This window comes from Amblyraja radiata, chromosome 13 (genome assembly GCF_010909765.2).
Source record: "Amblyraja radiata isolate CabotCenter1 chromosome 13, sAmbRad1.1.pri, whole genome shotgun sequence".
In the NCBI taxonomy this organism is placed as follows: domain Eukaryota; kingdom Metazoa; phylum Chordata; class Chondrichthyes; order Rajiformes; family Rajidae; genus Amblyraja; species Amblyraja radiata.
The window spans coordinates 33,485,702-33,500,120 of NC_045968.1; the positions used below are offsets into that span (position 1 = coordinate 33,485,702).

The following is a 14,419-nucleotide window of genomic DNA, read 5'->3' on the forward strand; positions in this document are numbered from 1 at the left end:
GTGTCTAGACGTGCCGCCGGCGGTGGTGTTTAAGAGGCATTTAGAATGGAGGGATGTGGATCCCGTGCAGGCAGAGTAGATCATAGCATCGTGTTTGACATGGACATTGTGGGCCGAAGATTGTATGAAAATATTCTCAGTGTCCCCAATCGTTGCCCATACGACAAAGCCCCCACCCAGGTGCGTCTGGTGCCATTTGCTGCACTCCCTTCAGATCAAAGTGAATTCCAGAGAGGATCATTACAAGCACGTACACGTAGACTTCATCTCCTCAGCCACTTGGTTGAAAGAAACCAGGGGAATGCACGGTGGCGCAGCGGTAGAATTGCTGCCTTACAGCACCAGATACCCTGATTCTATTCTGATTACGGATACTGTCTGTACGAAGTTTGTACGTTCTCCCTGTGATCGCGTGGGTTTTCTCCGGGTGCTCCGGTTTCCTCCCAAACTCAAAAGACGAACATGTTTGTAGGTTAATTGGCTTCTCTGTAAGTTGTCGCTAGTGTTAATGTACAGGATGATCGCTGGCTGTCGTGGACTCGGTGAGCTGAAGGGCCCGATTCCCTGCCGTATCTCTAAAGTCTAAAGTTGCGATACTTGTGGCCAAAGCTTTCTCTGGGTAAGCAGGGTAGCAGCGTGAGCAACACCGCAGGGCCGGTCTCACCAGTGCATTGTGTAGTGGTAGATCACCTTCACCCTTGTATACATTCCTCCTGCAGCAATGCTGCTTCGTGTCCTAATTAATTCCTCACCCCCACATCAGCCTGCAGGATCTCTTGAGCATCCACATTTCCCAAATTCTCACTATTTAGAACACTTTTTTCCCTACCAAGTGGCCCACCTCATGGTTTTGCGCCGTCCTGTTTCTGCAAACTTACTCACTCACCCGTATCAGACAGCACATCAGGTAGCGCCGCTGCCTCACAGTGCCAGAGAACAGGGTTTGATCCTGACCACGGATGCTGTGTGTGTGGACTTTGTACGTTCTCCCCGTGACCGCTTGGGTTTCCTCCGGGTGCTCCAGTTTCCTCCCACATCCCAAAGACGAGCAGGTTTGAAGGTTATTTGACTCCATGTAAATTGCCCCCAGTGTGTAGGGAGTGGATGGGAAAGTGGGATAATATAAACTACTGTGCGAACAGGTGATTAATGATCGGCGTAGACTCAATGGGTTGAAGGACCTGTTTCCATGCTGTCTCTTTCAATAAGTGAATATCCTATCCAAGTCCCTGCATCCTCACCACTAGTCACGTTCACACATGGGTGTGTATCATCTCCAGACATGGACCTGCTCCACTCTTTCCTTTCAGCCAAACCTTTGATCTAGATTCTCCGCTCTATCAGTAGGAAATTGTTCCTCGTGTGTTTGCTCGAGCTTTTTGAAGAAGTGACCCGGAGGACTGAGGGGAGGCCAGTAGGACCTCTGCAAGGTCTTTGACAAGGTGGTCTGTGGAGGAGGAGATTACAAGAGATCTATGGCGATCTAGACAACCGGATGCACACCTAGCTTGGTGATAGGAGTCAGAGGGTGAGAGTGGAGGGGTGGTTTCCAGGTCAGAGACCTGTGACGGTGATGTGCTGCGGGAATCTGTCCTGGGTCCACCGTTATTTGCCAACTCCATTAACAATGCAGATGTAGATGGCGCGATTAATAAACTGACAGATGGCAGCAAACTTGGCAGAGTGGTGGACAGCGAGTGTTGTCTAAGGTTAGAGCAGGATCTGGTTCAACTTGAACAATGGAGTTTAACTCCGACAAGTGCAATCTCGTGCGTTTTTGGAAGTAAAACCATGGCAGGATGAGGGCTGTAGAACAGAGAGATCTTCATGCGCGTTTTCACTGTGAATGGGAACACAGGGAAACAGGGTGGTGCAGAAGCTGTTTTGCACGCTTGCCTTTTATCAGCCCAGGCACACAGTATGAGAGTCAGGATGTGCTGCTACAGTTGTACAAAGCATTGTTTATTTATTTATTTATTTATTTATTATTTTTTTTAAATTAGAAGCACAATAAGTTACAGTAATACACACCACATATATCTTATTACATTTGTTGTACCCCTTCATTTTTTGAGCTTTAAGAAAGATAGAAATAAAAGAAGTAAGGAAAGTGAGAAAGTCGTGAAAGTGCAGGAAAGTGTTGGGAAAAGAAAGCCCATTAGAGAGAGAGTTAGGGAAGAAAGTTAAGAAATAGATCCTAGAAAAGAACGAAAGAAAGAGAAACAATCGCGCTATTATAAAAAAAACTCCGCAAAAAGGGATATACCAACCATATTTTTCACCCCCCGTTACCAGATCCTGGCACCATTTATTTTTTAAATTGCTATTGCACCTTATGCTTGTAGTAAGTCCATAAATGCAGACCACGTCTTTTGGAAGTGGTCTGCTTTGCCTGCGAGGAGGAGTCTCATATCTTCCAGGTGTAATGTTTCGAACATGTTTGAAATCCACATTTTTATTGTTGGTATAGGAGCGTTTTTCCAGAATTTGAGTATAAGCTTTTTTCCCGTTATTAGCCCGTAATTAAATACATTCTTTTGAAACACGTTTAGTTCAGGGCTACCTTCCGTTATTCCAAAAAGAATCCATTCTGCTTTTGGTATCAGTTTTATTTTAAATTGTTTTGTGAAGGTTTCAAATATTTCGTTCCAGAATTTTTGGATTTTTATACAAAAAACAAAAGAGTGCGCTAAACATTGTTTAGGCTGCACTTGTAGTCTTGTGTGCAGTTCTGGTCACCGTACTTGGAAGCTTGTGACTGCCTGTGCTGAAAAGATTGAGCAAGAGAGAAACATTGGATGGGCTGGGTCTATTTTTCTTGGTGGGAAGGAACTGAATGGTGATAGGATGGCGTCAAGAGACGTAAAGGGTGAGAGTTCGGCTCCCATGTAGGAACGTCTGAAGCTAGAGACCTGGGTTTAAAAGTAGCGGCATGGGGGATAGTATAGAGGGGAACTTTCATACAGAGCAGTTGGTGTCTGGAATGAGCTGCCAAAGGAGGTGATGGAGGCTGGAACAGCAACAACGTTTAGGAGACATCTGGACAGGTACATTGAATGAGCGGGGAGAGAGGGAGATGGGATTAGCGCGGTGAGGAACGGTGGTCGGCAGAGACGGGGCGGGCTGAAGGGGAAATGGGGTGATGGGGTGTTGTGGAGACGGGGAGGTGGGGAAATTCCTGGTTCGGTCTCAGTTGCCGCCGTCGAACCCCGCTTCACACCCTGACAGCCTCCGTTCGGCCCATCCATCAATTCGCTGTCGATTTCGGCTGTGCATGGGCGGAGGGTGACGGCAGTCCCGCCCCAGGGTGAACCAGGAAGCAGCGAGTCCCGGAACAAAGCGCCTACAACCCGGACTCTGTGCGCTTCCTGTCCCGTCGCCCCTTCCATCCGTGCTATCCCGGCCCGACCCGACCCAGACCACCTTCACCCCCGGCCCGACCCGGAGCAGACCCACCTGGGACCCGGAGCAGACCCACTTGGAACACTTACACCTGTCGTGACCCGGGACCAGACGGACGCACCTGCCGGGCCCTGCTCCTCCCATGGCGACGGAGCTGGATAAAGCCGAGTTCCCGGGATGGGATCCGGGCGAGAGCGATGAGACAGCGGCCCCCGACCCTGGACCGGCCCCTGTCCATGTAACAGCCCCCGACCCTGGACCGGCCCCTGTCCATGGAACAGCCCCCGACCCTGGAACAGCCCCCATCCCTAAAACAGTCCCCGACCCTAAAACAGCCCCCGACCCTGGACCGGTCCCGGGACCGGCCCTCGACCCTGGAACGGCCCCCGTGCTGCCGAAGTCCAGGCTGAGAAGGTTCTTCGTGCTCCGGGTAAAGGCCTTTGCTCAGGGTGTGGGAGCCAGCGCAGGGCGGTGGGAACAGCTCAATAACCTGCGGTTCTCTCTGTTCTTGCAGCCGGGAACGTTTGAGAACGCGTTGACCGACATCAGAGCCCAGATGGACCCGCAGGTGGACGGAGAACTCCAGAGCAGCTGGCTCGTCACTGAGTGAGTGTGTATTGTAAACTCGGTGTGTCGCCGAGTGAGTGTGTGCCCTGGACACGGGGTGTGTCACTGAGTGAGTGTGTGCCCTGGACACTGGGTGTGTCACTGAGTGAGTGTGTGCCCTGGACACTGGGTGTGTCACTGAGTGGGTGTGTCACTGAGTGAGTGTGTGCCCTGGACACTGGGTGTGTCACTGAGTGAGTGTGTGCCCTGGACACTGGGTGTGTCACTGAGTGGGTGTGTCACTGAGTGAGTGTGTGCCCTGGACACTGGGTGTGTCACTGACTGAGTGTGTGCCCTGGACACTGGGTGTGTCACTGACTGAGTGTGTGCCCTGGACACTGGGTGTGTCACTGAGTGAGTGTGTATTGTACACTGGGTGTGTCTTCTGAGTGAGTGTGTACTGGACACTTGGTGCCTGGTCCTCACATACACCCATCACAATGAACAGCACAGACCATAGGCATTGTCTGCTCCAAACTCACTGACCCATTGAAGTGTGAATACACCCAGCAACGGGCACACTGCCCACTCTTTGTTCCCAATGTTCTTGGAGAAATGATGTTGAGTTCCATCCAGTAAGGTGCTTCCAATGTGTCTACATGCCTCTCAGGTTTCTATTAAATCTTTCCCCTCTCACCTTAAACCAATGTCCTCTGGTTCTTGATTTCCCTACCCTGGGTAAAAGACTGTGCATTAACCCTATCTATTCCCCCCATGATATTATACACCTCTATAAAATCACCTTTCAGCCTCCTGGGAAGGAATAAAGTCCTAGCCTGACATCCCCTCCCTACAGCTCGGCCCTTTGAATCCTGGCAACATCCTCGTAAATTTTCTCTGCACCCTTGACATATTTCATGTAGCATGGTGACCAAAATGTTGAGTAATGCGATGTTGAGCAATGCGGAAATAAGCTGATATTTTGCATACAAAGGGATTGGCAAATGCTGGTTTACATAGCAAGTCACCAAGTGCTGGAATAACTCAACAGATCAGGCAACATCCTCCTTTTTAACAAATATCTTGAATTGAAGAAAGAAAGCGAATGGCATGTTGGGCTTTATAACACGAGGAATCGAATATAGGAGCAAAGAGGTTCTTCTGCAGTTGTACAGAGCCATAGTGAGACCACACCTGGAGTATTGTGTGCAGTTTTGGTCCTCTAATTTGAGGAAGGACATTCTTGCTATTGAGGGAATGCAGCGTAGGTTTACAAGGTTAATTCCCGGGATAGCGGGACTGTCATATGCTGAGAGAATGGAGCAGCTGGGCTTGTACACTCTGGAGTTTAGAAGGATGAGAGGAGAGCTCATTGAAACATATAAGATTGTTAAGGGCTTGGCCATGCTAGAGGCAGGAACCATGTTCCTGATGTTGGGGGAGTCCACAACCAGGGGCCACAGTTTAAGAATGAGTAAGCCATTTAGAACGGAGACAAGGAAACACTTTTTCTCACAGAGAGTGGTGAGTGTGGAATTCTCTGCCTCAAAGGGCGGTGGAGGCAGGTTCTCTGGATGCTTTCAAGAGAGAGCTAGATGGGGCTTAAAAATAGCAGTTAGGGGATATGGGGAGAAGGCAGGAATGGGGTACTGATTGGGGATGATCAGCCATGATCACATTGAATGACAGTGCTGGCTCGAAGGGCCAAATGGCCTACTCCTGCACCTATTGTCTATTGTCTATTGAGTCTGCTTTCATAACAAAGGTACAGGTAGGGAATGCCAGGTCTAAAGTGAGCATCAGTGTGGTAGCAGGAGTGAAGAGCAATGCACCCCAGGTCCTCCTTCCTGCACGCCAAGTTGTGGAGGAGGTGCATGTAGAACAGGGGATTACTGGACACCCATCACCAACATTCAGATCAGCTCCCACAGTTCAGTAGCAAATTGAGTCGTTTTTTTTTAAAAACAGTGCACTATACACCAGTTAGCCCACCGTCAATTGCAGGTAAAATGCTGCAATCTATTAACGGAAAGGAAACGGCACTAGAACGTTTGATAGGATTGGATAGAGTTAAAATGGGACATCCTGGAGACAACCAGCAGGTCAGGCAGCATCTGTGGAGAGAAACAGATGTGACGTTTCAGGTCAGAGACCTTTCACCAGAACCATAGAGAGTTTCCAGTACTAACAATGGGCCTGGACCACAAACGCAATCTCTGCTTCCCTTCCCACAGGTGTTGCCTGACCTGCCGAGTGTTTCCAGCATTTTTAGATTTTATTTCAGATTTCTGATCTGTAGTTTTTGCTTTTCATGGGCAGAGTCAACATATGTGCCAGCGTGGCAGACCAGGTTTTAGTCTCAGCACCACGTCCCTGCTCTTCCCCCCCCCCCCCCCCCCCTATCCCCTGTAGTTCAAACATCCGTCTGACCTTGAATAGACTCTGTGGCTTAGTCTCCACAGACCCTCAGGGGAAGAATTCCAGAAAGTCACCATCCTCTGAGAGAAGTAATCCTCCTCAGCTCCATTTTCAGTGCATGACACTTTATCCTAAAACTCTGATCCTGACCTCAGGAACCACCCCCAGGGCAAAGATCTTCTCAGGATCCAGCCTGTCCAACCCCATCTTGAAGAGTGGACAAGGTTGGCCACAAGGGAAGTTGTGAGCTCAGCTAATTGGTAATAAAACAGGAGGAGCATGCACCAACTGCCCCAACACAACCCAGTGCCCCAACACAACCCACTGCCCCAACACCACCCAGTGCCCCAACACAACCCACTGCCCCAACACCACCCACTGCCCCAATACAACCCACTGCCCCAACACAACCCAGTGCCCCAACACAACCCACTGCACCAACACAACACCACCCAGTGCCCCAACACAACACCACCCACTGCCCCAACACAACACCACCCACTGCCCCAACACAACACCACCCACTGCCCCAACACAACACCACCCACTGCCCCAACACCACCCACTGCCCCAACACAACCCACTGCCCCAACACCACCCACTGCCCCAACACAACCCACTGCCCCAACACAACCCAGTGCCCCAACACCACCCACTGCCCCAACACAACCCAGTGCCCCAACACAACCCACTACCCCAACACCACCCACTGCCCCAACACAACCCAGTGCCCCAACACAACCCAGTGCCCCAACACAACCCACTGCCCCAACACAACCCAGTGCCCCAACACAACCCACTGCCCCAACACAACCCAGTGCCCCAACACCACCCACTGCCCCAACACAACCCAGTGCCCCAACACAACCCAGTGCCCCAACACAACCCAGTGCCCCAACACAACCCAGTGCCCCAACACAACCCACTGCCCCAACACAACCCACTGCCCCAACACAACCCACTGCCCCAACACAACCAGTGCCCCAACACAACCCACTGCCCCAACACAACACCACCCACTGCCCCAACACAACACCACCCACTGCCCCAACACAACCCACTGCCCCAACACAACACCACCCACTGCCCCAACACAACCCACTGCCCCAACACAACCCACTGCCCCAACACAACCCACTGCCCCAACACAACCCACTGCCCCAACACAACCCACTGCCCCAACACAACCCACTGCCCCAACACAACCCACTGCCCCAACACCACCCACTGCCCCAACACAACCCAGTGCCCCAACACCACCCACTGCCCCAACACCACCCACTGCCCCAACACCACCCACTGCCCCAACACCACCCACTGCCCCAACACAACCCACTGCCCCAACACAACCCACTGCCCCAACACAACCCACTGCCCCAACACAACCCACTGCCCCAACACCACCAACGTCTCCCATTGACGGCACAATGGTGCAGCGGTAAAACTGCTGCCTCACAGTGCCAGAGACCCAAGTTTGATTCTGACCCTGGGTTTCCTCCCGTATTCCAAAGACGTGCAGCTTTGTAGATAAATCTGATTCTGTAAATCGTCCCTGGTGTGTAGGATAGAACTAGTGCATGGGGTGATCGCTGGTCGTGGTGGCCTCTGTAGGCCGAATTGCCTGTTTCCACGCTGTAACTCTAAAGTCTAAAGTAAACTCCGTAGTCTAACACAGCTGCCTCCAACACAACCACCCCCCCCCCCCCCCCCCCCCCCCCCAACGCAATCAACTGCTCCAACACAACTAGTTACTCCCAACTGCTCTCAGCTCATGCAACTGGTTCCACTGCATCAACCACCCTAACTGAGTCCAACAGGGCAACTTAAGAACAGTAGTGGAATTTCTGCTGTGTCCAGGAATGTTTTCTTACGCAATATCCAGAGGGTCCTGCTAAATAGGGCACAACATTGGAGCTTATATTGGGAATGCTGCAGGGCATCAGGAGGGGAACACATTGAGTGCAGGGACTGCAATTCTATTTGTTTTATAGAACATATAACGGTGTAGCATAGGAACTGGCCCTTTGGCCCACAATGTCCATGCTGAACATGATGCCAAGTTAAAGTAATATCCTTTGCTTGCATGTGATTCATAGCCCTCCATATCCATGTGCCTGTCCAAAATGGTAAATGGTACTATTGTATCTGCCTCAACCACACACCTGGCGCTACATTCCAGACACCCACCACCCTCTGTAAAAATACTATTTTCTTTCAACTTACAGTGTTACATTGTACAAGACATTGGCGAGGCCACATTTGGAGTACTGTTTTTAGTTTTGGCCACACTGTTATCATTTTTTTCACTCAGAGAGGGCTGGCAAATAGATGGAATGAGCTGTCAGAGGAAGCAAGTATTATAACAACATTTAAAAGACATTTGGACAGGGAATGGTGTAGGGGGATATGGGCCAAATGTGGGCAGGTGGGACAGGTGTAGTTGGGGGACCTTGGACAGCATAGATCAGCCATGTTTGAATGGCGGAGTAGACTTGATGGGCCGAATGGCCTAACTCTACTCCTATCAATTATCACCTAATGATGAGCTGGTGATTGGGTGTTGGGGCCCCAGGGACTGTGTGTTGCCAGGTGTGGGCTGCCGGCCCTGTGTGTTGCTGCTGCCATGCTGACCGGTGCTGTGCCGTTGCAGGGTGGACCACTGGAACCAGGAGGGTGAGCGTATAGCCGCCATTACCGAGCGCAGCCTGCTCATCTGCAAGTATGACTTCATGATGCTGAGCCTGCAATCCTGCCGCCGCATCCCTCTCAACTACATCGACAGCCTGATCCATGGGACCCTCACCTTACCACCGCACTCCATCAGCAGGTGAGCATCCCTGGCCCTGGGCTCCGGCCTGTCCCATATACAATAGACAATAGGTGCAGGAGTAAGCCATTCGGCCCTTCGAGCCAGCACCACAATTCAATGTGATCATGGCTGATCATCCCCAATCAGTACCCTGTTCCTGCCTTCTCTCCGCTATCTTTAAGAGCTCTATCTAACTCTCTGTTGAAAGCATCCAGAGAACCGGCCTCCACCGCCTTCTGAGGCAGAGAATTCTCGGTGTGAAAAAGTTTTCCCCCGTCTCCGTTCTAAATGGCTCACCCCTTATTCTTAAACTGTGGCCCTTGGTTCTGGACTTCCCCAACATCGGGAACGTATTTCCTGCCTCTAGCGTGTCCAAACCATTAATAATCTTACACGTTTCAAAAGGTCCCTCTCATCCTAAATTCCAGAGTATTCAAGCCCACCCGCTCCATTCTATCAACATATGACAGTTCCGCCATCCCAGGAATTAACCTGGTGAACCTACGTTGCACTCCCTCAATAGCAAGAATGTCCTTCCTCAAATTTGGAGACCAAAACTGCACACAATACTCCAGGTGTGGTCTCACTAGGGCCCTGTACAACTGCAGAAGGACGTCTTTGCTCCTATACTCGACTCATCTTGTTATGAAGGCCAACATGCCATTCACTTTCTTCACTGCCTGCTGTACCTGAATGCTTTCTTTCAGTGACTGATGAACAAGAACCCCCAGATCCCGTTGTACTTCCCCTTTTCCCAATTTGACACCATTTAGATAATAATCTGCCTTCCTATTTTTGCCCCCAAAGTGGATAACCTCACATTTATCTCCATTAAACTGCATCTGCCATGCATCTACCCACTCACCCAACCTGTCCAAGTCACCCGGCATCCTCATAGCATCCTCATCACAGTTCACACTGCCACCCAGCTTTGTGTCATCTGCAAATTTGTTAATTTTACTTTTAATCCCTTCATCTAAATCATTGATGTATATTGTAAATAGCTGCGGTCCCAGCATCGAGCCTTGCGGTCACAGCCTGCCATTCTGAAAGGGACCCGTTAATCCCTACTCTTTGTTTCCTGTCTGCCAACCAATTTTCTATCCATATCAGCACCCTACCCCCAATACCATGTGCTCTAATTCTGCCCACTAATCTCCGATGTGGGATATTATCAAAGTCCAGGTGCACTACATCCACTGGCTCTCCCTTGTCCATTTTCCTAGTTACATCCTCAAAAAATTCCAGAAGATTAGTCTAGCATGATTTCCCCTTTGTAAATCCATGCTGACTCGGACCGATCCTGCTACTGCTATCCAAATTTGTTGCTATTTCATTTTTTATAATTGACTCCAGCATGTTCCCCACAACCGATGTCAGGCTAACTGGTCTATAATTCCCTGTTTTCTCTCTCCCGCCTTTTTAAAAAGTGGGATAACATTAGCTACCCTCCGATCTACAGGAACTGATCCTGAATCTATAGAACATTGGAAAATGATCACCAATGCGTCCACGATTTCCAGAGCCACCTTAGTACCCTGGGATGCAGACCATCAGGCCCTGGGGATTTATCAGTCTTCAGTTCCATCATTCTACCCAACACCATTTCCTGCCTAATGTGCATTTCCTTCAGTTCTTAAATAGTTAACTTTGGTTTTAACTATTTTTTTCCTCTTCACATACGTAAAGAAGCTTTTACTATCCTCCTTTATATTCTTGGCTAGCTTACCTTCGTACCTCATCTTTTCTCTCTGTATTGCCTTTTTAGTTATCTTCTGTTGCTCTTTAAAAGTTACCCACTCATCTTTTATTTTCATACTGTCCCTGACTTCCCTTGTCAGCCACGGTCACCCCTTACTCCCCTTGGAATCTTTCTTCCTCTTTGGAATGAACTAATCCTGCACCTTCTGTATTATTCCCAGAAATACCTGCCATTGTTGTTCCACTGTCATCCCTGCTAGGGTATCTTTCCAGTCAACTTTGGCCAGCTCCTACCACCCCGTGTGGAAAAAGTTGCTCCTCACCTTCCTATTAATTCTTTCTGCTCTCACCTTAAACCCATCCTCCGGTTCTTGATTCTCCTACTCTGCATTCATCCTATCTATTCCCTTCATGGTTGTATATAAAATCACCCCAGCCTCCTGCACTCCAAGGAACAAAGACTTCCCTTGCACAACCTCTCCCTGCACATCCCTGTACAAAAAACCTTCTTGACCACCCTATCTACCCGTGACGCCAGGTTTTGGGAACTTTGCACCTGCACTCCTAGATTACTCTGCTCTACAACACTCCCCATGGCTCTTCCATTCACTGTGAAGGTTCTGCCCTGGTTTGTATGTTCCAAACTACCACACCTCGCAATTTCCTACATTTTCTAAAAATGTTACAAAATTTTGAGATTTAAAAAATCAAGTCTGCAATTTATCACATCAGATAATGCATAAAAATAAGCTTAATTTGACACCTAATTCACTTTCATATCTTCAGTATTAAAAAGGTTATGGCCATTTCATTCTCAGAAATTAGCATCTTGTTCCCTGTTGCTTTTCCATTGACAACACAAAAGCTGTGATCGAGGACAGTCAAAAGCCCATAACTTTCTTAAAAATTAAGAGAACTGAATGAAATTTTCAGTTATTATAGATTGAAGCATTTTGAAACAAATATAAAACATCCTACTTGGATGACCTGAAATTAAAGCATATAATTAGTTAGTTACCTAATTGTAGCTAATTACAAAATTGACCGTTGTGACGGAAATAGTAATAAACACCCAGACTGCCTTGAAAATTCAAAAATGTGATATTCTCAAGATCAGAATTTTATATTATTGTATTATACGCTGTAAGTCCGTAACAGATAGGTAAATAAATTACAATTTCGAGCAATAGACCAAGTCTTTATGGAGAAGATCAGTTGCTAGCTGGTACATTGGCATATCATAATCAGTAGGATGATCATACTCCTCAGATTGTAACCAATAAGCAACTCTGTACACCTTGTTTTTCCTCAACTATTCAATTTTGACATTGTAAACAACATGTTTTTGCTCTTCAAACCACTCATGACATGCCTTTCTGCCCACTACTTTTCCATTAAGAAACATAAAAACATAGAAACATAGAAAATAGGTGCAGGAGTAGGCCATTCGGCCCTTTGAGCCTGCACCGCCATTCAATATGATCATGGCTGATCATCCAACTCAGTATCCTGTACCTGCCTTCTCTCCATACCCCCTGATCCCTTTAGCCACAAGGGCCACATCTAACTCCCTCATAAATATAGCCAATGAACTGGCCTCAACTACCTTCTCTGGCAGAGAATTCCAGAGATTCACCACTCTCTGTGTGAAAAATGTTTTCCTTATCTCGGTCCTAAAAGATTTCCCCCTTATCCTTAAACTGTGACCCATTGTTCTGGACTTCCCCAACATCGGGAACAATCTTCCTGCATCTAGCCTGTCCAACACCTTAAGAATTTTGTAAGTTTCTATAAGATCCCCCCTCAATCTTCTAAATTCTAGCAAGTACAAACTGAGTCTATCCAATCTTTCTTCATATCCCAGGAATCAGTCTGGTGAACCTTCTCTGTACTCCCTCTATGGCAAGAATGTCCTTCCTCAGCTTAGGAGACCAAAACTGTACGCAATACTCCAGGTGTGGTCTCACCAAGACCCTGTACAACTGCAGTAGAACCTCCCTGCTCCTATACTCAAATCCTTTTGCTATGAATGCTAACATACCATTCGCCTTCTTCACTGCCTGCTGCACCTGCATGCCTACTTTTAATGACTGGTGTACCAGGTCTCGTTGCATCTACCCCTTTCCTAATCGGCCACCATTCAGATAATAGTCTACTTTCCTGTTTTTGCCACCAAAGTGGATAACCTCACATTTATCCACATTATACTGCATCTGCCATGCATTTGCCCACTCACCCAGCCTATCCAAGTCACCTTGCAGCATCCTCCACACAGCTAACACTGTCATCTCCACACAGCTTCGTCTCATCCGCAAATTTGGAGATGTTGCATTCAATTCCCTCGTCCAAATCATTAATATATATCGTAAATAGCTGGGGTCCCATCACTGAATGTCCTGTAGATTCCATTTCTTAAGAAAAGGATATATTTTTTAAATAGCCTATGTATCCAAATAACAAACTAATCTCATTCACACAAGAATTCACAGTATAACATGATTTTTACATCTCACTGTCATTAATTTATATGCCAGATGGAAGGAATTTAATGTTTAATTCCCATAAATTAATCCAGAAACATCCAATCAAAATATAATCAAAATTATTGTTTTTTGCACAATACACGTGACTCAAACTGTTGTGAATATTCAGTTTAAAAATAATGATCATGGAGAGAGAATAACACAAAATATAGACAATTTAGACGGCTTATGACATGATTGTCCAAAAAAATGAGCATTTTAATCTTCTTGCGAGTGGGTGTTTCTGGAACGCGATCGATTGGAACGTTGCATTTGAGGTGAATTTGAACCCCATATCAGCAGGAAAAACACTGCCGCTTCGTATGGGGCCCACATAACATTTTCGCAACGTAAAATTAGAATAAAGCCATCCCAAGAATCAAGATTATATGTAAAATGGATGACTTACCCTTTGTTTTGTCCCGTTCTTGCGATCCGTAGGCGTTGAGGGCGTTCGTAGTTGCATTTTATTTTAATCCAATTATTAAATTGTCCAGCGAATTAAAAAAATAAATAAAACGGGAATGGAAGTCCGATCGATTTTTCTTCATCAGCTAGCAGCCCGAGGAAATCCGCCTCCGACAAGCAATACAAACCTGGAATTTAATCCCCCCCCCCCCCCCCCCAGGCGCCAAAGTCGCGCACACGCCCAGTGGCAGAACTGCAGCGCCGCTGAAGGTAGGTATTGTAACATCGCTATATTCAACTGCATTAGCCATTTCTCAGCTCATTTGCCCAGCTGATTAAAATCCTGATGTAATTTTTACTAGCCATCTTTACTATCTACAATACCACCCATATTAGCGTCATCTGCAAACCCACAAATTCCTGAGAAACACTAGTTACACGCTTCCAGTCTGAAAAACAACCTTCAATCATCGCCCTCTGCTGCCTTCCATGAAACCAATTCTCAATCCAGTCGGCTAGCTCTCTTTGGATCGCTTGTGATCCAACCATCCAGAGCATGCTACGTGTGAAACCTTATCAAAGGCCTCTGCTGAAGTCCATACAGACAATGTCT

General features: G+C 47.7%; 1 protein-coding gene across 3 annotated transcripts in view; it reads left to right on the forward strand.

Moving 5' to 3' along the window:
• The first annotated feature begins 3,318 nt into the window (after positions 1–3,318).
• The window catches only part of LOC116979829 (tumor protein p63-regulated gene 1-like protein), a 28,734-nt gene continuing 17,633 nt past the window's right edge, over positions 3,319–14,419 (forward strand). Inside the window, exons 1-4 of one of the 3 annotated variants that reach the window (XM_033031714.1) lie at positions 3,319–3,670; positions 3,755–3,832; positions 3,917–4,008; positions 9,017–9,193. In XM_033031714.1, the coding sequence (XP_032887605.1) occupies positions 3,545–3,670; positions 3,755–3,832; positions 3,917–4,008; positions 9,017–9,193 (473 nt within the window). In that variant the 5' untranslated portion in view covers positions 3,319–3,544. Of the gene's footprint in view, positions 3,833–3,916; positions 4,009–9,016; positions 9,194–14,419 lie in introns of all 3 variants that reach the window. The other 2 variants (XM_033031713.1, XM_033031711.1) reach the window with 2 other exon arrangements.